Source organism: Pyrus communis, chromosome 6 (genome assembly GCF_963583255.1).
Source record: "Pyrus communis chromosome 6, drPyrComm1.1, whole genome shotgun sequence".
In the NCBI taxonomy this organism is placed as follows: Eukaryota; Viridiplantae; Streptophyta; class Magnoliopsida; order Rosales; family Rosaceae; genus Pyrus; species Pyrus communis.
The window spans coordinates 4,654,773-4,679,775 of record NC_084808.1 but is presented as its reverse complement, the minus strand read 5'-3'; the positions used below and the strand labels follow the sequence as shown (position 1 = coordinate 4,679,775).

General features: G+C 40.6%; 4 protein-coding genes across 4 annotated transcripts; all 4 read right to left on the bottom strand.

The window, feature by feature from the left end:
* Positions 1-6,064: 6,064 nt before the first annotated feature.
* On the bottom strand, positions 6,065-9,578 carry LOC137737236 (ER lumen protein-retaining receptor). The gene is made up of 6 exons (XM_068476661.1): positions 9,357-9,578; positions 7,275-7,540; positions 6,956-7,071; positions 6,703-6,776; positions 6,447-6,510; positions 6,065-6,364 (listed from the first exon to the last, which is right to left on the bottom strand). Exons 1-6 carry the CDS (start codon positions 9,445-9,447, stop codon positions 6,328-6,330), a joined length of 648 nt encoding a protein of 215 aa, XP_068332762.1. The 5' UTR covers positions 9,448-9,578; the 3' UTR covers positions 6,065-6,327.
* A 2,920-nt stretch (positions 9,579-12,498) lies between these two features.
* On the bottom strand, positions 12,499-12,828 carry LOC137735950 (uncharacterized). Its single transcript, XM_068475301.1, has one exon. It carries the CDS (start codon positions 12,826-12,828, stop codon positions 12,499-12,501), a length of 330 nt encoding a protein of 109 aa, XP_068331402.1.
* Positions 12,829-13,886: 1,058 nt separating this feature from the next.
* On the bottom strand, positions 13,887-17,312 carry LOC137735949 (uncharacterized). The gene is made up of 6 exons (XM_068475300.1): positions 17,055-17,312; positions 16,607-17,000; positions 16,409-16,551; positions 16,119-16,334; positions 15,402-15,527; positions 13,887-14,483 (listed from the first exon to the last, which is right to left on the bottom strand). Exons 1-6 carry the CDS (start codon positions 17,310-17,312, stop codon positions 13,887-13,889), a joined length of 1,734 nt encoding a protein of 577 aa, XP_068331401.1.
* A 6,389-nt stretch (positions 17,313-23,701) lies between these two features.
* Positions 23,702-24,649, bottom strand: LOC137735948 (PLASMODESMATA CALLOSE-BINDING PROTEIN 3-like). The gene is made up of 3 exons (XM_068475299.1): positions 24,355-24,649; positions 24,136-24,169; positions 23,702-23,729 (listed from the first exon to the last, which is right to left on the bottom strand). Exons 1-3 carry the CDS (start codon positions 24,647-24,649, stop codon positions 23,702-23,704), a joined length of 357 nt encoding a protein of 118 aa, XP_068331400.1.
* Between the last annotated feature and the right edge of the window lie 354 nt (positions 24,650-25,003).

Here is a 25,003-nt window from a genome sequence, read left to right as displayed (position 1 = left end):
AACACTCGGAAAGTCTTTTCAATATGTTCCAGCCACCGTTCAGCTCCCTCAAAATCCTCGTGGCCCTCAAACTTATCCAACTTCAGATTGTACATAGTCTCCAGAGGAGTCCTCTGGGGAAGGCGGAGCGCCGACTGAATAGCGGTAGCGATAGCTTCCCCCAATTGAGCTATATCGGGAAACTAGGCTCAGTAAAGCGACATGGTTCCCTACGAGGCGGCATAGTTCTGACAGAAGACAACAAAACAATTATAACACTCACAAAATATACAGGACTGCCAAACCTAGGCTTTGATACCAAACTGACACACCCCGACCGAAATCAGGGCATGCTGGCCGTCACGTGAGGGTGATGTAACCATGTGCATAATGCGGAAGCTAAGAATAATAATAAAAGTACGAACAAATAAAAATCAAACTACACATAGAGTAGTTAACATACATGTACGAGCGTAAGTGTGGAAAACAATATTCAGAGCACAGAAAGCCTAATGCAGTCTAGAGGAACAAACACTAACTAAAACACACCCAGAGGAGGTCATACACTGGTGATAATCTGTCGGATATGCCGTGAATTCCTCGTGAGCCACCAAAAGAGCAATCCAAACCAGAACCTGGAGGGGCGCAAAATAGAAAGTGTGAGTGGGCAAAAACAAAGCTTTTCAAAATCATTTCATTATCAAAAGTTCTAACCCCTCGTCGTAAAACCTGTATAGTTTCCCCAAAAATAGAATATACACATATATCAAAAACATGCTCAGAATATGCCATGTCGAATGCCTCTACATAAAATGTACGTAACTCAGGTAATGTCAATCAATGCAATGTAATATGTCAGCCGGAGTCACCTAACGTGACTTGTACAGCTGAACTAGAGCTCAAATCTCCAACTCACTAACTATACTTGCACACGAGAAGGAACCACCTAAAGTGGTCTGTACGATAGGACTAGGTGTAAATAAATACGCTCAAGTGCTACGATCACGTGAAGACTCGGCGAATAATCGCGGGTCACCTACGAGTCGGAACCACCTATAATGGTCTATACGACAGGACTGTGCACCTAACTTGGATCTAAGATGAGTGTGTGGTGCGGGAGGTGAACATCACGTGAAGGACTGTGCCTTACTCTGGGAGGGAGCACTAACACCGGGGGTGCAGGTTATGAGCTCTCTAGGCATCACACATCATTACTAATCACAAACATAAACCATAACTTACCTGTGTATCCGCAGCACTAAACATACATATATTCAACTACTGATGCATAAATAAATAGGCAAACAGAACGCATGGCATTTAAAACATATAAACATTTCATTTCATTTTCTGGGAAAAACCACAAGTATATAGGTATGTACGGAAAACCAAAAGCCCACTCACTGGTATGTAGAAGGGTCATAACCCCCTTGCCTCGAGTGACTGCACTTGTCCACGGGATAGGTCTCACCTATATGCGAAACAATTATAAAAACGTTAATTTAAAGCACATAACCAAAACTAGGTAATAACTTCTCATACAAAGCTCAAATGGGGTGCATGAATACACCAACGTAATTTACTCAACCTCACGAACAACCCCATATTTTTAAAATAATTTTCTGACCTCCCACGCGCCGGCACACGCCGGCAAATGCACGGCCAGACGCGCTGGCCATGTGCCAAGCACACTAACGGCGTCAGTTAACACCGTCAGGAATATTTCGTTAAAACTAACAGATTCCGTTAAAGTTAACCTAACACCATTAAGAATATTCCGTCAAAACTGATGGAATATTCCGTCTTCATCTCCAGCACACCTCCGGTGCCGTCGCCGTCGCCGAAAATTCGGGAAATTTTCAAACCTTTGTTTCTCACTCGTTTTTCAACCAAATTCTATAAAATTGGTACCAAAATGAAGCTTACAACAAGTAGAACAAAACCTTACCACTTTCAAGCCCTGAAATTCACGGAATCACGCCGGAGAAACTTCACAAAATCCGGCCAAACTTGCAACTCACGATCCTGACATCCAAAACCTTCCAACGAACCGCCCCGAGCTTCCTAAGGACCTCACTAAGCTTCCTACAAGCTTCAAATTTCCTGAAAAACAACATTTCACGTATGCATGAACAGTGACCAAAATCGGGGTTCCATGGTTCGACATGAAATCGAAGGATTTCCTACCTGAAATGGGTATGGTTGAACTCATATGAACCTCACGAACACAAAGGTATAGTTTTCCACCTCGATCTACAACGTTTTCACAGGTTTTTGGTCTTGTCCGTACGAAGAAGAAGAAGAGAAAGAGAGAGAGACACACGGGACAGGGAAGGAGATGAGGATGAGAGTGTGGGTGTGTGTGTGTGGTCCAGATGTAGCCAACCAAAACCCCAAAACAACCACACAACGAAACATAACCACTATGGGCAAAACCATCATTTCACACCTACGATACAAATAATCCTGGACGGGTTGTCACAGAAAGAGGCATGCAATTAATTTAATGAAAAAATACAAAATACAAAAAGACATTGGCGGACAATTTTTTAAAAATCTTTTAAAATTCGTAATTAAAAACAATATTTAATTGAAATAAATTAATTAGTTCTAATTTTATTAATCTAAAAAATTAAAATAAAATCACAATATTAAAGAAATTTATTTAATTATATTATAAATAAAATATTTGTACAATTGTACGTAAAAATTAGTAAACTAACTGCGACTACTGGGGTGGTTGGTGGGATGGCGGCTGAAGGTCGTTTGAACGATATCGAAGGCGAATGTCATAGGCTGCCATTGGTTGGGCTACCCCAGCAATGTACGACATAAGACCCTCCTCTCATTAGCACAAGGCTGCTTTTAGAGCATCTTCTTGCTAGCATGCTTCTTCTTCTAATTGGCGCAAGACCACTGTGGAGCCAAAAATATTTCCAAAAATCATGGAGCTGATACGTGGATTATTTTCCAAGAAAGACAAAAACTACCCCTATTAAATGAGTAAGGAGCAACCTCATTCACCACGCGCAGCTGAGGTAGAGCAAGTAGAGATCAACGACTGCTCAAGGCACCCCTGCCCGTAGGAAAAGCCAAAGGTATTTATGATAGAATAATCCCTTATTCTTATCATAAATACATTCCTAATCAAAGAATACCTTTTTCAAGTAAGTAATCCTAATCCAATTTATTTAGGATATTTACCTAATTATTCTAAGATATTTATTTACACAAATATCTTAGAATATTCCACCCAAAAATACCACCTAGTAAATACTCCTCATTTCCTGTAAATACTCCATGTATCTCCAAAATTTAGTAAGCTTTAGCTACCCCTAAGAGGCTTTTTACTTCCCACAAACACCCAAACACATTCTTTATAGAATTCTAACTTTGGCATCAGAGATTCTTTTGTCAAAGCCCCCATTCCCCATTCATCGTGGGTGTGTGAAGCTTTTAGCCTTAATCTTAGTTGTTATTATTTTGCAAGTGCAAATTCGTCAATCAAATGAAGGCTGAAATTTGCATCCATAATTGTAGTCTAGAAAGTCCCGCTTGTAGTCTAATAGCTAGAAGATCTCTCAAGGTCCCGAACTAGACCCATTCCTAGATCGCATATTCTTTTTATGTTCCATCGCCTAACTCCAACCATCAGTAACTGTAGAGACACTTTGGATCACGTGTCAGCTCCTTAGTTGGCATGTCTAGTTTGTTGCTGAGAGATATTGGTGAGGTACTTGTCCTTCTTTCGTGATATAGAAGCCTACAAAAAAAGAGAAACCAATTAAGATTACCTATGATAATTTTAAAATTTGAAAGTCTAATGAAATTTGAAATTAAAATTTTGAACAGAATACTTACAAAAATGTCGTTAGCACATGGTTGCAAATATTGGCATGTGTATCCTCCCAAGCCTCAACTTCCTGAAAAAGCAAACCTTTCTCATGCCGTTCCTCAACTTAAGAAGATAAGGGTCAAGAATCAGAGTGATCAAAGTACAGCTTCGCTTCACGATTAAGCTTATTTGTTGCCGTTTTCTGTTGTAAATATAAAAAAAAAATTATTAACTTAAATAAAAAATAAAAAAAATAATAAATTGGAATTAAAATTAAAAAATAAAAAATAAAAAATAAAAAATAAAAAAAATCTACCATAAATGTCGGGCTCTGAAAATGACCACACAGGCAGTCACCCACTGCCATTGGTCAAATATCTCTGTAAACTACACGTGTAGATCAGTAAGAGCTTCAGCAGGAGATGCAGGGGTGAGCTTCTTACATGAAGGGGCGAGTATGAGGCACTTGGTGCGGATGATGGCACCCTTTTCTTGAATTAACAAGTTGTTGACCTTTAGGCCCGCCCGCTAATAGAGTGGGTTGGTTCAATTAGAGGCCAAGCCTCTGCAGATCCCTCTCACTTTGACCTTCTTCTAGGTTGGGAGTTCTCTGTTTCCATCCAAATGCACGGCCGCCGAATTGGCATCGGCCTTTGCACCCTCAACAAGGGTAGCATAGCATTGTGTCGTCTCCGACTATGAACACGCTTGGTAGATCGAAGCACCCATCTTGATACAATAGATGTACTGGGGCCGGGCCTCAACTCAGCAATGGTTGCCTATGTGTCGCTGGGTATCTCTGCCACCGAGTCACTCTAACAAGAACCGGAGGCAGAATGGCAGCTACTAGTTATCAATTGCGATGCCATCTGTGAAAGAAAACACAATAATTTCTACCATTTCATATATTTTTACAAATTTTCCTATTTTCCTTCAAATTTCTAAAACTTCCTACAAATTTCACATATTTCCTACAATTTTCACATATTTCTACAACTTTTACAAATTTCCCTATTTGCCTATAAATTTCTAAAATTTCACATATTTCCTACAATTTTCACATATTTCCTACACCTAAGGCATTGACTTTGTCACCTTCAGAGGCCCAACAAGCAGAACCAACCTTCCCATTGTGGACTCTATACATTGATGGTTCATCCAACCAACAAGGTTATGGATTGGGACTTGTCCTCACTACTCTTGGAAAAGTTCTAATAGAGTATGCTCTTCATTTCAAGTTCAAGGCATCAAACAATGAGGCAGAGTATGAAGCCCTTTTGACAGGCTTACATTTGGCAAAACACCTTGAAGATAAGCAACTTGATATCTTCAGCGACTCACATTTAGTGGTCAACCTGATCATGAGCAACTTTGATGTTAAGGGTAGCTCCATGGCAGCATACGTTGCGCAAGCACAACTTGTGCTCAAGCACTTTCACTACCAGATTCAAGTATCCTATTGGGAGATTTGATCTATCCAATGCCTGTTGGGAAGAGCAAGGTCTGCTATGCGATCATTGCAGCTAACGACTTCACAAAGTAGGCTGAAGTAGAACCATTGGCAACCATTATTGAGGCAAAGATAGAAGACTTTGTATGTAAAAACATTCTTTGCAAATTCGACATTCCTAATGCCATTGTCACCGACAACGGGTGATAGTTTGACAACAAGAAGCTCAAGGCTTTCCGCTTTAAGTTTAAAATCAACTTATGCTTCGCTTCTCTAGCCCATGCTCAAGCTAATGAACAAGTTGAAGCCATCAACAAGATAATCAAGCACACCTTAAGACAAGCTTGTACAAGGCTAAAGGTTGTTAGCCAAAACTTCTACAACCAATCCTTTGGTTATACTGAACTTCATATTGGACTCCAACAAGGGAAACTCCCTTCTCACTCGCCTTCGGTGCAGAGGCAGTTGTCTCAATTGAGCTTGAGCAAGTCATGTATCGAGTCGAGAACCACACGCAGAATGAAAATGATAAACGACTCGCCCTTAACTTAGATTTGGTTGAAGAACAAAAAGACCAGGCCCACTTCAGCAATGTCGCCTACAAGCAACGCATCTCCAACTACTATAACTCTAGGGTCACACCCCTTGTTTTAAGCCACAGGATTGAACAAATCAACGGTGAATCAAAAGAAAGAAACAAGCAACGCAGTGCAAGAGGAAAAAAATGGAGAGGGAAAATCATTTCCCTCGACTCTTTATACACACGTAATGACATAAAATAAATAAACAAGACGTTGGCATGATAAAAAGAATTTGCCGTACAACATTTTCATTTTAGAATACTATTCATACAATCTGCTTGGTGGAGATCGTAAGTGACGTCCAATCCCCGCTTAATGACAATGTTGAATATTAGTCGTGGCCCAACAAATACTACCACAGATTCAAAGGGGAAAAAAATTTAAAGGAGAGGTTAGCAAAGAAATATGATGCTTCTACAAACCACCACAGATTCAAGTATCCTATTGCAACCTTTGACAGGCAGTGGACATGTAAGACCTTTTCAAGCTGGTAGCTCGAGCTTTACATTGTTCTTCCAGCTGCAGAACAATAAAAGGAAGTCAGTGTTTTGTACAACTATCAACGTACTCTAGTGATATGAAAAAATGGCAAAGCACCTACCTCTGGAAGTAATAGTAGAAGAAATCAGCATAGAGCAAAGTCTGGATAATCCCTGCGATCCAAGCTGCAGGAGGAGAAAAACATCATGAGTATATGTGCACATTCAACACTGACACAAGAAGATAAAAACCAGATGTATTTAGTTGGCATAAAAATGTATGACAGATAACACAATAACACATACTGAGGCACCTAATGCACAAATGCAGAGCAACCACATGTAGACATGTCTAGAGAGAGAGAGAGAGAGTCATACTTATCCAGTGGACATAGTGTTCCTCAGTAAAGTAGCGGTAAATCCAGTTCAATATGTATAATGCTCGATAAGCGCTGCAATAAGTCATTCAAATTATAGCTCACATATAGCACAAATATGATGCTGGAAAACATGATACGCATAAGAACACAACAAAGCGATGCGAAAAAAGACAAACTTATAATGTATCAAATCATATGGAACAACAATTTATTTCTGAAGGACCAAACGCAAGTTAAAAGTAGTTTATTACCCAAGGAGGAAAACATATTGTCCTGTTAAGTTGTCAATATTTCTTGTCCTTTGCAACAGCACCAGCTGAGGAAGTATGGCAACTGCTTCCAAATATATGGAAAACGTCCACAGCACCTGCTCAATCAATTTAGTAAAATCACACAAGATTGTGAGCAATGTGAAAAATCACGCTCCCTGCTCTGTCATAATCTAATTGATACTATTAATTGGTCAGATAGTTCTACTAAGACATGAACAACATCGAAGCCACAAAACATAGAAGATATAAGGATATCAGTACATTATCCAGTAATAATAAAATGGAACTGAATAGATACCTCTTTAAAAGTGAATTTCTCATTTATAACCAGGGCCAAAATGAGGCAAGGGAGCAGGAGAAAAAGATGGCGAAATGTATCTTGGTCCTTATCATATGATCTCCGAACAATCCTGTGGCACCGTATGTACCAAACAATTGAGAAAGAGCTACCCAAAAATATCAACTTCATCACGGTATTATAAAATGAGATGAAGTTAATAAAAATATCCAAATAGCGGGTTGCAAAGACAAGAGCATAGAGTTCTTGAGTCTTCAAGGAAACACCTGCGCAAAAAAAGGGAAGTAGAACTTTCTTAGTCGTAAAGAGACAATATAGTTTCAAACAGACATTACATAACAGATTAGTAGGAAAATGGATAGGATATAATACTAAATTATTATCACTCGACAATCAATTTAGCAAAATGATGTACTAGATACAGTCAAATGTTTCAACCTCTTCTAAAAGAATCAGTTTTCAATTCGATGGACTTCTAGGATCAGATGATAATTTGCATACACTACTTTAACTCATGCGCCCCCCCCCCAACTATACATCCAAGCGCCCATCACATAGGTACAACTTTGTCCTTTGTCCTTCGTCCTTAATGAATCAGCCAAGCACCCCTCATACACATACCTCTACGCCACCATCCCAATCAGCTTGTTCAAACTCCTTATGAATAAACTTATATTTAATAAAATCTTTCATTTACAAACTCATACATAACATTAACTGTGACGAAGCTCTTTATAATCTTACAACTTGTGTTTCCTTCCAAACTAAATAATATGGTCCATAGGACCACAAACATCAACCACATGACCTCATCCTTGATATGCCTAGTCAGTTTGCACTGCAGAGTTTCTAACTCTCTTTTTTCTGCATGCAAAAGTTCACTTCCAAGCACCAAGGGGAACCTACCCATGTGTGCAAAAAGTATACAAGAAAAGCAAAGAAAATAAAAGTAACAACATAAAGATACTTGAGATAGAAGGGATTGAGAATCTATATACCATCTCTTGCTGCATTGTTTGTTAGCTCTGGGACACATTTTTCCCTATCTCAGGTCTATTGGTGCTTCCAAGACCAACTGTGCTTTACTTTGAGGATGATATAGCAGATTTTTTAAAAGAATAAGCCAACGGGTTTAGAGTATCAGTACCAGCTTGTACAAACAAAGGGAAGCAGAAGTATTTTTGAAGGGGTAGGACATTATATGATTGAGATGAAAGGTTCGTCTTTGATGTGTCTGTTTGAAATCTCCCCTTTAATTTCTGTGTACAACCTATTTAATTGGGTACACTCCAATGCTTCTTTCAGCAAACCTTCATTCTTTCACATGCCCAAAAGAAAAAAGTCCGAATCCGTTTATTACCTTGGGATGAGTGTCTTCATGGAATTTTTATTTAACTAATAGTTATGACTCTTTAAAGCCACCTGTTTATCCAGACTGGTATCATATTACCAAGAACACATAGAAGACCGTCGACCGGTGCATTACTACCCCTTTCCCTCCTCAGAAACATACAGCAACCAATTAAACCAGCATCAACAGATGTAAAGGGACATTGACAAAAACGTCTGCCTCATCTATACGTCTCACCATCATCTCCATTAAATTCAGAGGTGGTATTTAACTACTTGGAAAACACCACAACCCAGCTATCTTTTACCTAAAAGTACATAAGCAACAAGTAATATAATCTCACTCTCACATAACAAAACTGAAAGTATAACAGTATATGAAATCGTCATAACTCAATCATTCCTACACTCCTATCTTCAACCTAACCCTCGGAAACCTCCAAGTCCAAATCTATATTCAATTCCACACAAAGGAGATCAAATTTTTGCAAAACACTGAACCCTAAATCTGATAAAGTTTAGCTTCAACGAAGTAAACTCATCGTCCACCAACACAGGGAGCTGAGCCATATAACCCAAAACAGCGAAAATAAACAGAAAAAGCTTCGAAATTTTCATTCGTTTCCGCCATTTTCTCAGCAACCAAACGAAACCCAGAAAACAAAAGTCAGAAAAGAAGGACCAAATGGGAGCAAAATGAAGAGAAATTGAAAGGAGAAAGAGAAAGCTAACCAGCACAGGATTTGATGGTGTGGATCTTGAGGAGCAAAACCAGAACGCTGGCCAAATGGGTCATATCCCCTGCTAATCTGAATATATTCATCTTCTCTGTTACAAAAGATTTCTTCTTCTTCGGCTATGTTATTGATTTTGTAATTTTGCTGGATTTTAGGACAGCAAGAAGATAAATAGATGAGGAATAAGTAACTCTTAAAAAATTGGGTTGTGAAAGACAAAAAAATTAAAAATGGATTTGTCCAAAAGCTCAAAGGAAAAAACGCAGAATCGAATTTTCATTGGATGGTCGTTTTAATTTTCCCCAACATGTATTATGTTATTGGTCGCATTGTCGTCAATAAAAAAAGACTGGCTAATTTGCCCGTAAATAAATAAAATAAAATATTTCTGGTTAATTTGCCGTCAACAGAAAAGTGTCCACCTGTTTTCTCCCTCCAAGGACCCCAGATTGTAGTCATGGTAGATGATACACTGAGCAACACAGCTATACACGTATTATACGCGTATATATGCGCATCACGCAAATATTGTTTTCCACATTTTTCAATAAGACAAAATTCTCCTTTTGCGTACACATTTCTCATTTGGTTTTTCAATAAAAGAAACTTGCCCAAAAGTATGTAATTTTTGTTGTGCATAGAATTATTAATTCCAAATGTGATTATGTAAATTTAAAATAAAATCCCAATAAAATTTGGAGATCAAATTCTAATATGTTTGTATTGCATGCAAGAGGTGAAGACACAATTTCCATGGACCTGAACCTTTTTTCTCTCTCTTGCTCCCGTCCTCTCTTTCTCTCTCATCAACCTTTATAATTAGTCTCACAACATGTTATCAGCACGACATGTCTATCGAAAGAAAGCTTGCCAAAGCTTTTTCACCATCTTCTTCAACATTCAAGTAATCACACCAACCATGTCGTGTCGAATACTTTTGATCTTGATGATGTAAATTCGTTAAACCAAACTATCCTCCTAGAACCATTGCTATGATGCTCTTGAATTTTATTCAAAGAACTAATTCACGTTTTGGTCATATACATAATGTCAAACATCGCTAAACTCGATTTCACTGCTTTTGACACACCCCGATTGAGATCAGGGCATGCTGGCCGTCACGTGGAAGTGACGTAACCATGTGCACAGTGCGGAAGCTAATAAAATAATAATAAAAATAGTACGAATAAATAAAATTCAGCTTTACACAAGGTAATAACATACATGTGCAAGCGTAAGTGTGAAAACAAAGTTCAGAGCACGAAGACCTAATGCAGTCCGGGAGAAAATGACACTACAAAAGCACACCCGTAGGTGGTCCTACACTGGTAATAATCTGTCATATATGCCGGGGAAATCCTCAGGGAAGCCACCAAAAGTGCTAGCCAACTAGAACCTGGAGGGGCGCAAAACAAAAAGTGTGAGTGGGTAAACACAAAGCTTTTCAAAAACCATTTCATAAACAAGATTCTAACCCCTCGCCGTAAAACCTGTATACTTCCCAGAAAAATAGAATATACATATATATAAATCATGCTCCGAAATATGCCATGTCAAATGTCTCTAAATAGAATGCAAGTGCTCAGGAATGTCAAATCAATGCCATGTAATCTGTCAGCCGGAGTCACCTAACGTGACCCGTACGGCTGAATCTAGAGCTCAAATCTCCATCTCACTAACTATACCTAACTTGGATCCAAGATGAGAGTGTGGTGCGGGAGGTGAACATCACGTGAAGGACTGTGCCCAACTCTAGACGGGAGCACTAACACCGGGGGTGCAGGTTATGAGCTCTCTATGCATCTCAAATCACTACTGAACATAAACATAAACCATAACTTACCTGGCACTTACCTGTGCGTCCACAGCACCAATACATATATATATATATATATATATGCAATTAATAATGCGTAAATAAATGGCAAACAATAAGCATGGCATATAAACGAATAAACGTTTCATTTCACTTTCTGGGAAAAGTATAAGTATATAGGTATATACGGAAAACCAAAAGCCCACTCACTGGTATGTAGAAGGGTCGTAAACCCCTTGCCTCGAGTGACCGCGCTCGTCCTCGGAATAGGTCTCACCTATATGCGAAACAACTATAAAAACGTTAATTTTAAAACACATAACCAACCTTAAGAAATAACTTCTCATACAATGCTCAAATGGGGTGTATGAATACACCAACGTGATCTACTCAACCTCAGGAATATCCCCATATTTTTAGAAAAAATTTCCACCGTCGCACGTGCCCCCACGCGGCGGCCAAGGCACGGCCACATGCGCCGGCCACGCGCAGGCACGTGCCTGGCACACTGACGGCGTCAGTTAACGCCGTCAGGAATATTCCGTTAACGCCGTCGCCGTCGCCGGAAAATCGTGAAAATTTCAAAGCTTTGTAACTTCTTCGTTTTTCAACCAAATTTCACAAAATTGGTACCAAAAATAACTTCTTTGTTTTTCAACCAAATTTCACAAAATTGGTACCAAAATGAAGCTTACAACGAGAGGAACAAATCCATACCACTTTCAAGGGCTAAAACACACGAAATCTCGCCGAGAAAACACCACCAACTCCGGGCAACCTTGTAACTCACGATCCCGACATCCAAAACCTTCAAACGAACCACCCCGAGCCTCCTAAAGACCTCACCAAGCTTCCTACAAGCTTGAAATTCCCAAAAACACAAGAATTAACGTGTGCATGAACAGTGACAAAATCGGGTATCCCGAGTTCGACGTGAAAACGAAGGTATCCTTACCTGAAATAGGTATGGTCGAACTTCTACGGACCTCACGAGCAAGAATATATACTTTGTTTCCTCGATCTGTGAAGATTTGGAGGATTTCTGAGTGTCTTCGTACAAATGGGATAGGAAATGGGGGAGAGAGGGAACTCGGTACAAGTGTGCAGAGCAGGGAAAAAGTGAGGGGGGGTGTGGGAGAGTGTGTGTGTGGTCCACAACCTGCCAACAACAATCCAAAAACAACCGCACAACAAAAGATCACACTAGGGGCAAAATCGTCATTTCACCCTTATGGTTCGAAAATTCCGGAACGGGCTGTCACAACCTACCCACCTTATTAGAATTTCGTCTTGAAATTCAAAACAATCATACAACAAACCCCTAGTGATCAAAGAACAACCGAGGATACAAATCTCTCATCCAATCTTCAGTTTCCCAAGTAGCTTCCTCCACAGAATGATTCCTCCACAAAACTTTCACCAAGTTCATTGTCTTGTTCCTCAAAACCTTTTCCTTCCAATCTAGAATCGTCACTTGTTCCTCATTATAAGTCAAATCCGGATTGATTTCCAAGGGTTGAGGAGGTATCACATGAGACGGATCATCAACATAATGTCGAAGCATGGACACGTGAAAAACGTTATGTACTCTAGCCAACTCCGGAGGCAACTCCAGCCTGTAAGCTACCTCGCCAACTCGCTCAGTGACCATGTACGGTTCGATATACCTGGGACTCAACTTACCTTTCTTTCCAAACCGTACAACGTCTCTCCATGGTGAAAGCTTCAGAGATACCTAATCGCCAACCTCATACACTCTGTCAGTAGCATGCCGATCTGCTAAACTCTTCTGCCTATCCTAGGCTGCCTTCAGGTTAGACTTAATTACGTGAACATTTTGTGTAGTCTCCTCAACAATCTCCAGGCCCACCAAAACTCTTTCTCCAACCTCTAACCAACACAACGGTGTGCGACAAGATCTACCATACAATGCCTTAAATGGTGCCATGCCGATACTCGAATGAAAGCTGTTATTGTAGGCAAATTCCATTAAATCCAACCGCTTGTGCCAAGCATCACCAAACTGTAACACCTAAGCTCGCAACATATCGTCTAAAGTCTGAATGGTTCTCTCTGACTGTCCATCCGTCTGAGGATGATACACCGTACTATAAAGTAGTCTCGTACCCAAAGCTTCCTGAAACGCCACCCAAAATTTAGCTGTAAATCTTGGATCACGATCCGAGACAATACTCACAAGGACACCATGGTACTTCACGATTTTCGAGATGAACAACTCAGCTAATCGGCCCAAAGAATACTTCTCCCTTACTGGAATGAAATGTGCTGACTTAGTAAGCCGATCAACAATCACCCAAATGTCGTCAAAACCATTATGTGTACGCGGAAGCTTGTACACAAAATCCATAGTAATGTTTTCCCATTTCCACTCTGGAACGGGTAGTGGCTGCAACAACCCAAACGGCTTCTTCCTTTCCGCCTTAAGTTGCTGACAAACAGCACACCTACTTACATACTCAGCTATCTCCCTCTTCATACCCGGCCAATAATAAAATGGTCGAATGGTATGATACATTTTAGTAGCTCCTGGATGCATAGCGTAAGCCGAGATATGTACTTCATCAAGAATTGTTTTCTTTAAATCCAAATTATTAGGCACAAACATCCTACCCTCCTGCATCAGCATGCCATCCGAATCACGAACTCTGAGGTCTTTCCTCCTCCCTCGATCTCGAGTTGGATCAATTCTTAAGTTTCCCTATCAGCTACCTGAGCGTCAAGCACTCGATCAACTAAAACTGGTCTAACTTGAAAATTAGCAAGTAAAGCCACCTCTCGATCTTCTGCCTCCAACCTCACTCCCGTAGATCGTAAGTTTGCCAAAAGAGGAATGCGACTAGCGTACAACGCATTGATACGGCCCTGAGAGTTCCTGCTAAGTGCATCAGCCACTACATTTGCACGACCAAGGTGATAATCAATCGTGCAGTCATAATCACTGAGCAGCTCCATCCACCTCCGTTGACGAAGATTAAGATCCTTCTGCGTAAAAAGATACTGAAGACTCTTATGATCTGTAAAGATCTTACATTTCTCTCCATAAAGGTAGTGTCTCCACAACTTCAACGCAAAAATAATGGCGGTTAACTCTAAATCATGTGTAGGGTAATTCAAGTTATGAGGTTTCAGTTGTCGTGAAGCATAAGCAATCACCCTACCATGCTGCATCAACACACATCCCAGACCATTCAAAGAAGCATCACTATAAACCTCGAAATCACCACTATCTTCCGGGAGCGCCAAAACAGGTGCATGAGTGAAACAATACTTCAACTGCTGAAAACTCTGCTCACACTTATCATCCCACTCAAATTTAACGTCTTTCCTCGTTAATCTCGTCAGTGGTAAGGCAATCACAAAAAAATCCTTAACAAACCTTTGATAATACCCTGCTAAACCAAGGAAACTCCTCACCTCAGTGACGGTTCACGGTTGCTCCCATTTCTCCACAGCTGCTACCTTTTGAGGATCCACCAAAATACCCTGAGCTGAAATGACGTGCCCCAAAAACGCAACTTGGTCTAACCAAAACTGGCACTTGCTAAACTTAGCATACAATTGGTGCTCCCTCAACCTTTTCAACACCAAAGTAAGATGTCGAACATGCTCTGCTTTAGACTTAGAGTACACCAAAATGTCATCAATGAAAACAATAACAAACCTATCCAAATATGGATGGAACACCCGGTTCATCAAATCCATAAAAGCAGCTGGTGCATTCGTCAATCCAAATGGCATAACCAGGAACTCGTAATGACCATAACGAGTCCTGAACGCCGTCTTAGGAACATCATCCCTACTAATCTTCAGCTGATAATATCCAGACCTCAAGTCAATTTTGGAGAATACATAAGCACCTCGAAGCTGATCAAACAAATCATCAATACGAGGCAACGGATAACGATTTTTAATCGTCACCCGATTCAATTGCCGGTAATCAATACATAGCCTCAAAGTTCCGTCTTTCTTTCTCACAAACAACACTGGAGCTCCCCAAGGTGAAGTACTAGGCTGAATAAAACCCTTATCCACTAATTCCTGCAACTGAACTTTCAATTCCCTTAACTTAGCGGGAGCCATACGATAAGGAGTCAAGGAAATAGGATTAGTACCTGGAAGCAACTTAATGGTGAACTCCATGTCTCGGTCTGGCGGCAAGCCAGGTAAATCCTCAGGAAAAACATCGAGAAAATGTCTGACTACCTTTACATCCTCTACTCTACTAGGAGCAGCCTCATCCAACACCACATAAGCTAAGTACCCCTGGCAACCTTTAGATAACAACCTGTTCACTCGCACGGCCGAAATAACGCCATGTCTCACCCCACTCTGCTCGCCCACAAAAGTAACCACAAGTAATCTAGGACGATGGAACGTAACTATTTTCCCGTAACATTCAATATTGGCACGATTGAAATGCAACCAATATGTGCCCAGAATCACATCAAAGTCAACAATATCCAATGGGATAAGATCAGCTGGCATAACAACATCCTCCACTATCACTGGACATCCTGGGTACACACGATCTACAATACATCTCTCCCCTCTAGGCATAGCGAACTTTAAATCATACCCTAGAGGTGTGGGGCGAGGTTGCGTCACTTGAGAAAATGTATGAGAAATCACAGAATGTGTAGCACCACAATCAATTAATACTCTAGCAAAATAATCAAGGATATTTAACGTACCCATGATTAAATCTAGATTGTTTAGAGCGTCCTGCAGAAAAATATTATGAATACGCCCCTGGGTCTGCTACCATCCACCTCGACCCCTGCTCGTCTGGCCACCACGACTCTGAGTGCCACGCCCCTGACTAGGCTGACCAGACTGCCTCAAAGACCCCGCACTACTCGTAGCAATCTCCCCCTGCTGAATCTATCCTCCCTGAAACCACTGAGACCCGCCTGCTGGAACTGGAGGATACGACATATAGCCACCAGAATACTGGGGATAACGACCCTGAGAATATGGGTCCTGGGGATATTGATATTGTCCCGAGGCATAAGGAACATCATCGCCCTGATAGTAATAGGCACCACCTCGGCCTGTCTGCCCATAACTACCAGGACCAGGAATCTGCTGAATCGGTACAGGTGGTGGCAAGAAAGTTTGCTGAAGCTTCTGCTGACTCTGGGGACAATTTGCAACCCGATGTCCTATCTGCCCACAAGTAAAGCAACCACTGCTGCCTCACCCACACTCACCAAAATGTCGATTATTGCACCTGCGGCAAACTGGGGCTCTACCTCTACCAGCACCACTCTGTCTCTGGCCTCTAGCACCACCAGCAAACCTACCTCCACGTCCCTGACCAGTGGCGCTAAAGCCACCGCTAGAAGAGCTAGAACTAGTGCCACCCTTCTTGAAGTTCTGTGTTCTACGAGGTCCAAGCGACGCCTAACCTTTGCCCTTATCATCCTTCCTCTGATTATCGTCTTTCTCTTCCGCCTCACTCTCTCTCGGCATGTTCTCTGAATCCTCAATTCTCAGCAGAATCTCATAAAACTCTTGGTAGGTGTCACAAGGGGTAGTGGTCGCCATCGAACGCCACTTCTTCTTAGTGCCTAAAAGGAAACGACGAAACATCTCCGCCAGATTACCAGCAACATCTGGATGATAGCAAGACAAATCAGTGAACCTCCAGTAATACTCATTTGCTGTCAGCTTCCTCTGTCTCAACTCAGTGAATTCCTGCTTCTTGCGGTCAATATACTCAGGAGGCACAAGCCTTCTCCTGAACAATTCTCGGAATACATCCCAATCAGTCTTCTCAGCTAGAGTCAAACGACGAAGTTCCTACTCCCACCAGGATGCAGAATCCTTACCCAAAAACCACGATGTCGTCTCTACCCACTTCTCGACAGGAAGATTCCCCTGATTATGCAAAACACGAAAAGTCTTCTTAATATGTTCTAGCCACCGCTCTGCACCCTCATAACCCTCATTGCCTTCGAACTTATCCAACTTCAAATTATACATAGTCTCTAGATGAGTCCTCTGGGGAGGGCGGAGCGCCGAATGAATAGCTGTAGCGATAGCTTCCCCCAGCTGAGCTACATCGGGGAAACTAGGCTCAGCAGAGCGACGTGGTTCCCAACGAGGCGGCATAATTCTGACAGAAGACACTAAAACCATTAGAATACTCACAAAAGTACAGGACTGCCAAACCTAGGCTCTGATACCAAACTGACACACCCCGATCGAGATCAAGGCATGCTGGTCGTCACGTGGAAGTGACGTAACCATGTGCACAGTGCGGAAGCTAATAAAATAATAATAAAAATAGTACGAATAAATAAAATCCAACTTTACACAAGGTAATAACATACATGTGCAAGCGTAAGTGTGAAAACAAAGTTCAAAGCACGAAGACCTAATGCGGTCCGGGAGAAAACGACACTACAAAAGCACACCCTAAGGTGGTCCTACACTGGTAATAATCTGTCAGATATGCAGGGGAAATCCTCAAGGAAGCCACCAAAAGTGCTAGCTAACTAGAACCTGGAGGGGCGCAAAACAAAAAGTGTTAGTGGGCAAAAACAAAGCTTTTCAAAAACCATTTCATAAACAAGATTCTAACCCCTCGCCGTAAAACCTGTATGCTTCCCAGAAAAATAGAATATACATATATATAAATCATGCTCCGAAATATGCCATGTCAAATGTCTCTAAATAGAATGCAAGTGCTCAGGAATGTCAAATCAATATCATGTAATATGTCAGCTGGAGTCACCTAACGTGACCTGTACGGCTGAATCTAGAGCTCAAATCTCCATCTCACTAACTATACCTGCACACGAGTTGGAACCACCTAAAGTGGTCTGTACGACAAGCCTGGGTGTAATATAAGTACGCTCAAGTGCTACGATCACGTGAAGGCTGGGCGAATAATCGCGGGTCACCTACGAGTCGGAACCACCTAAAGTGGTCTGTACGACAGGACTGTGCACCTAACTTGGATCTAAGATGAGCGTGTGGTATGGGAGGTGAACATCACGTGAAGGACTGTGCCTAACTCTGGGCGGGAGCACTAACACTGGGGGTGCAGGTTATGAGCTCTCTATGCATCTCAAATTACTACTAAACATAAACATAAACCATAACTTACCTCGCACCTACCTGTGCGTCCAGAACACCAATACACACACACACACACACACACACACACACACACACACACACACACACACACACACACACACATATATATATATATATATGCAACTAATAATGCGTAAATAAATGGCAAACAATAAGCATGACATATAAACGAATAAACGTTTCATTTCACTTTCTGGGAAAAGTATAAGTATATAGGTATATACGGAAAACCAAAAGCCCACTCACTTGTATGTAGAAAGGTTGTAACCCCCTTGCCTCGAGTGATCGCGCTCGTCCTCGGGATAGGTCTCACCTATATGCGAAACAACTATAAAAACGTTAATTTTAAAACACATAACCAACCTTAAGAAATAACTTCTCATACAATGCTCAAATGGGGTGTATGAATAAACCAACGTGATCTACTCAACCTCAGGAACATCCCCATATTTTTAGAAAAATTTTCCACTGTCGCACGCGCCCCCACGCGCCGGCCAAGGCACGACCACACGCACCGGCCACGCGCAGGCATGTGCCTGGCACACTGACGGCGTCAGTTAACGCCGTCAGGAATATTCCGTTAACTTTAACGGATTCCGTTAACGCCGTTAGGAATATTCTGTCCAAACTGACGGAATATTCCGTTGTCTTCTCCGGCGAGGCTCCAGCACCCTCGCCGGCGCCGAAAAATCGTGAAAATTTCAAAACTTTGTAACTTCTTTGTTTTTCAACCAAATTTCACAAAATTGGTACCAAAATGAAGCTTACAACGAGAGGAACAAATCCATACCACTTTCAAGTGCTAAAACACACGGAATCTCGCAAGGAAAACACCACCAACTCTGGCCAACCTTGTAATTCACGATCCCGACGTCCAAAACCTTCAAACGAACCACCCCGAGCCTCCTAAGGACCTCACCAAGCTTCCTACAAGCTTGAAATTCCCAAAAACACAAGAATTAACGTGTGCATGAACAGTGACAAAATCGGGTATCCCGAGTTTGACGTGAAAACGAAGGTATCCTTACCTAAAATGGGTATGGTCGAACTTCTACGGGCCTCATGAGCAAGAATATATACTTTGTTTCCTTGATCTGTGAAGATTTGGAGGATTTCTAGGTGTGTCCGTACAAATGGGATAGGGAATGGGGGAGAGAGGGAACTCGGGACAAAGGTGCAGGGCAGGGAAAAAGTGAGGGGGGGTGTGGGAGAGTGTGTGTGTGGTCCACAACCTGCCAACAACAATCCAAAAACAACCACACAACAAAAGATCACACTAGGGGCAAAATCGTCATTTCACCCTTACAGTTCGAAAATTTCGGAACGGGCTGTCACAGCTTTGGATGTGTCTAAAACACAAACTACCTCAAGTGGATTGAAGATGACATGCTCCATCTCACTGCAAAGGGTATTAGAGCAACCATCAAAGCTTAAGATTCCATGACTTTAAATCATTGAATGAATATAACTCTGAAGTATGTAAAATTCAATCGGTACTGAAATATTTTGAAGAAGAGTTGACTGAACATGATCTCTTGGAAAATACCTATTAGACCTTCCATGCTACGATATTGTCTTACAACAACAATATCAACTGCTGATGAAGAACCATCAGTCATGTTGATTGCTGAGAAGAACAATTAGTCTTCTTGGGAGCACAAAATTTTACTAAATTCTCCAATCTCATATATGTTGTTGGAACTAAATTCGTGCACATCCGCGGATGGAGGTGAAATCTGTACCAACAATTGTGATGGTACAACTTCCTGCTCTGAGTCTGACTCCAACAGTCCAGCCTCTACCACTATCATGCTTGATTCACTGATGAGGAGTGCTACAAATTCTTGATATTGCTTCGTTGTGTAATTCCATTTCTGAGTGCCACTGTTTGCACATATTCATATTGATGCCATTCTTGCATATAGAACGTGATATCAAATTACCAACCACTCTTGCTGTGAAGATTGAAACTGAAACTAGTTATACAACTTATACTCAAAGCCTCAAAGAGGTAGTTCAATGTTTGTTTTTTAAATCAAATAAGGAGGTTGACAGTTGCTCCTCAATATCAGCTCTCAAAGGAGAGATGCTAAACGAGAGAGAGAGAGAGAGAGAGAGAGAGAGAGAGATAGGTTAGTAGAGATGCTAAATAGCAGCTCTGAGAGCATACAGTAAGCGGGTGAAGAAGATTTCAGATTTTCTATTTGCTTAGATGGAGCATTTGCCTCTCCTGCAAACATGGTTGTCACTTTTGACGACTCTGGAAGTATGTTGTTAAGGTACATCGTGAATGTAACCAACGTTATTTTACTTAATGCATGTAACCTCACTGCGAAAAAATGAGACAACGAATGTTCCAACTTCTAACAAAAAATGTATAACCTCTTTTCCGCATTAGGGCAATGTTGTTGCTGTAATTATCTAGAAAATAAAAATAAATAAAATAAACGACCTACACTGGGGCTTTAACTTTAGGCACATAAAAGAACAAGCACAAGGGAGATGGGCATCAAGATTGTTGGGGACATGGAGTCGAGGGATGCGTTGGAGTTATCGTCAGGGATCATCGAGGTCGATCCGGGAGTGAATCCACCGGGAGTGAGTCCACCTGAGAAGGGTGGTGTGAATGTCGATGTCGGCGTTTGTACATTTGGAACTGTTGGTGGTGTGGAAGGTGAAGTTGTCCCTCCCGCCGCGCTGCGAATTTGCAATAGCATAACGCAGTGTGGTTAAAAAAATAATTGAAGTGTCGAACAAAAGACCGTAAAGGAAAGAAAAAGCATTCTGGATTTTAATTAGCTGCACAAAGGAAAGAAAAAGGGCTAAAGTGCACTGCTAAATGGACGAGCATGGGACCACTAGGTGGGACATTTCAACTTTTGAGACCATGCTTGCTTGGAATATCTTCACTAAAACTAAAGGTAATGACTTATATATATGACATTGGTGCACCGTAGCATTCTGTGTAAATAGAATAAAAATATTAGTAAGATTTTGTTCACGTGTTATTATATCATTGGTATAGACACTATGTGATTGTATACCTGTGTTTTATATGTTTAGTTATTCTTAAATTGTAGAGAGAGAAACCCTCTTCTCACATAATCAAAATCTCCATGAATTATAAGGCAAAGTTGAATCGCATTTTAATGGCTAAGCCAATGTAAAGTTTAACCCACTCTTCTATTTTCTTAATGTAAATACTATCGTTGATTCAATAAAATAAAATAAACACAAAAGATGACCAGTCAAAACACTTAACACAAAATAAGAACATTTACATGTGAGATATAGATACAGTCCCAAACTCGACAATGGCCCACATGCACAAGCCTCCTTTTTCATGTTTGAATTTTTGACCGTTAATTGATCTTGGGCCCGTGTTTAAAATTGGGAGGGTAAATGAGCCAACTCCGGATTCTGATAGCGAGGATCTTAGGATCAGTGATTCGTGTTTGTTTATTATACATTGTACCATCAATTTTTGTCAAGTATTGTTTGTGTTTAATTTTAAATAAAAATATTTAAAATAATTTCTGACTGTACGATGTACGATAAACGCTATGTACTACTTAAGCAAGTGATTAAGAAAATGTAATTACAGTACATTAAATGTTTCATTAAGAAGATAAATAGAATTTATAAGTGAATCATTATTTCAATCTTTTTCTTTAGTTCAAACGAAAGGAGATTTGAACTTAGCATACTGCCCTAGTTAGCATGGCTACATCCAGTTTGTAAGTGAAACATAATCGAATTTTAAATCCTACTACATTATTGCCATTGAATATTTTGGTAGGGAAATTTATGGAACAAACCATAACAATACCATCATACAAATTCTCCAATGAATTGGTTCTTTCAGTATTTATAACATACCAAAAAAATAAGGAAAATCTTATTTCAAACAAATCAAATTGGGATTTTCTAGTATGCTCCAAAATATTTTATACACTTGAATTTTTTGTTGTTAAAATCTTGATCAAGAATTTAATGACGACAAGCAAAAAATCTTGATACTTGAGGTACACCGAAGATACACTAGAGTATAATAGAATTTTGAAACAAGGTCTTCAACCAAAATAAAAAAAATATAAAAAATAAAACCAAGTTGAAAAAGGTCAAAGTTTGGTGAAGAAAGCAGAACATGGACCAGACAGAGAGCATAGTGATCAGAAAAGTGCATAATGGAGGAGGATTCTCCCCTTCTTATCTCTCTTTTCATCTCTTATATCTTATTTGAATCGCAACGATTAAGTCATGTCAACATTTTATATTAATTTTTTATAAAAATAAAAAGACAAAAAACAAAATGTAAGATCCCACATCGCCAAGGAGTGAGGATCCTGTAAGCCTTATATGTATATTCCTATCTCTACCTAACACGAGGCATTTTGGGAGCTCACTAGCTTCGAGTTCCGTAAAAACTCCGAAGTTAAGCGAGTTTGCGCGAGTGCAATCCTAGGACGAGTGACCCACTGGGAAGTTCTCGTGTGAGTTCCTAGAAACAAAACTGTGAGGGCGTGGTTGGGGCCCAAAACGGACAATATCGTGCTACAGTGGAGTTGAGCTCGGGATATGGTGAGGGGCCGGGCTAGGATGTAACAATTGGTATCAGAGCCAATCCTTGGCCGGAAGTGTGCCGACCAGGATGTTAGGCCCCTAAGGAAGGTGGATTGTAAGATCCCACATCGCCCAAGGGTGAGGATCCTGTAAGCCTTATATGTATATTCCCATCTCTACCTAGCACGAGGCATTTTGAGAGCTCACTGGCTTCGGGTTCCATAGGAACTCCGAAGTTAAGCAACTTCGCGCGAGAGCAATCCAGGATGGGTGACCCATTGAGAAGTTTTTGTGTGAGTTCTCAGAAACAAAATCGTGAGGGCGTGGTCGGGGCTTGGGATGTGGTGGGGGCTCAGGTTGGGATGTGACACAAAATGTAAGAGGAGAGGAGAGAAGAAGATAGAAATAGAAGAGGAGAGAATGCTACTTCGTGCATAATTACATTACACCAAAATAGGTGCCATATGCAAATCACGCTGCCCATAAAAAAGGCAACCAAGTGTACCACCACATGTATTCTTGACCATTGGTTTGGTTGTAACTGAGGACAAATCCGACGGTGGGAAATTAAGGTGAAGTCTGATTTCAGAACCAAAATACTAGTCCAATTTCCTAGTCAAGCATGCACCCAGAAAAATAATTTAAACAAAAAATCAATAAATAGAGTTATAATACACAATTGTGTTTAGAAGAGAGAAAATTTGTGAAACGACTAACAGCAATAAATTGATCGTTAGAAATGGACGATAAGTGTCAGTAACAACATCCCATGCAGAAAGCGACGTGTCAATCGTCCATAAGAAGTTTCACCCGAAAGACACAAAGTTTCTATTTTATGTTGTTTCTCTTTTGTCAGGATTCCTTCAGTACAAAGAATTACAGCAACCAAAGAGAAGAGAATGGTTTTCTACAAAGTGTTTTTCTTCTCAATATTCATCATATAAAGCCATGTCTTTATTTTCTAATCTCCTAAAATTTCTAATGAAGAAAAAGAGAAAGATCCAATTGCGTGAACATGAAGAAACTTAATTTCAATCACCATATCAAATTATCAAAACATTCAATAAAGAAATGTACTCAAACTAAACTAGAAATTCATACATTGCATTGGTGTATGAGATTCAATTGTTAATATACAGCTAGATTGTAACGTTTAGATTAAAACACATAAATTTAGTCATCCACTGAAATAGTGCATCCTAGGAATAAAATCTAAGACTATATTTTTTGGTAAAAGAAATTAAAAGAAGGGGCAAGAGCAACATACCTTGTAGAAGATGGGTACACGCAAGATCCATAACCTACACAAAGAAAATTAACAATAATAAACAAATTAGTCCCCATCACTTAACCAAAAAAAAAAATCAAAAAACAATTATTAAAAATAAAATGATGGGTTTTTTTCTACAAAATAAAGAAAAAAAAAATTTCTTATTGTTTTTCTGGGTGGGGGCTTGAAAAAAGAAGAGAGAAATGAATGACACACTGGGGTCTGTTTGGGCAATGGTGGCAGTGCCGGAGAAGCCGCAAGAACTAGGGGCCTTAGCCTGGCGCTGGTAATAACTGTCGAAGGCATAAGAGGCATGAGCTTGGATGGTGTTTGGGAGATAACATAGTCCGTCGGATTGGATTGGAGAACAGTCCGCTCCAGCTCCGCATGCATAGTCCAAGGCTGTCTGAAGAGCCTGTGTGCTCGCATCACTCCTAGCCACACACCATGTTGTGCTGGAAGACGTCGGAGAATTTGCTCCGTCCACCGCCAGAATTCCAAGCATATCCATCACTATGACAATGGGTGTGAGGAAGAAGAGAGAGGAGATTAATGGGTGCTGGTTGGAGAGTGAGAGTGGAGCCATGGAAAGAAAGAAAGAAAAGTTATGGACTTATAGCGAGGGTGGTCAGAGATATAGCAGCTGCTAAACTAAGTTGGTAAAGGGAGAGAGAGGGAGAGAGAGAGAGCTTTTGCTGTTTTTATCTTTGCTATTTTAGTGCCTGGTGGTGCTTTTCTTTTTCTTTTTCTCTTATTTACTATTTAAATTGATGGCTATCTTTAAGACTAACCTTAACTCTTGGAATAAATCTCAAAATTTAGCTTCTATTCCCCCATTTAGAACTGGAAATTGGGCCAAATACAG

Coding starts and splice junctions, on each gene's coding strand:
- LOC137737236 (XM_068476661.1), bottom strand. CDS start 9,447: ATGAATATATTCAGATTAGCAGGGGATATGACCCATTTGGCCAGCGTT. Junction 7,541..9,356: donor CACCATCAAATCCTGTGCTG/GTTAGCTTTCTC, acceptor TTTTTTGCGCAG/GTGTTTCCTTGAAGACTCAA. Junction 6,777..6,955: donor CAATATGTTTTCCTCCTTGG/GTAATAAACTAC, acceptor GACTTATTGCAG/CGCTTATCGAGCATTATACA.
- LOC137735950 (XM_068475301.1), bottom strand. CDS start 12,828: ATGGTCACTGAGCGAGTTGGCGAGGTAGCTTACAGGCTGGAGTTGCCT.
- LOC137735949 (XM_068475300.1), bottom strand. CDS start 17,312: ATGCCGCCTCGTTGGGAACCACGTCGCTCTGCTGAGCCTAGTTTCCCC. Junction 16,335..16,408: donor GTGCAATAATCGACATTTTG/GTGAGTGTGGGT, acceptor AATTGTCCCCAG/AGTCAGCAGAAGCTTCAGCA. Junction 15,528..16,118: donor GCTATATGTCGTATCCTCCA/GTTCCAGCAGGC, acceptor GTGGGCGAGCAG/AGTGGGGTGAGACATGGCGT.
- LOC137735948 (XM_068475299.1), bottom strand. CDS start 24,649: ATGGATATGCTTGGAATTCTGGCGGTGGACGGAGCAAATTCTCCGACG. Junction 24,170..24,354: donor CATTGCCCAAACAGACCCCA/GTGTGTCATTCA, acceptor TTCTTTGTGTAG/GTTATGGATCTTGCGTGTAC. Junction 23,730..24,135: donor GTGTACCCATCTTCTACAAG/GTATGTTGCTCT, acceptor TTTGTACTGAAG/GAATCCTGACAAAAGAGAAA.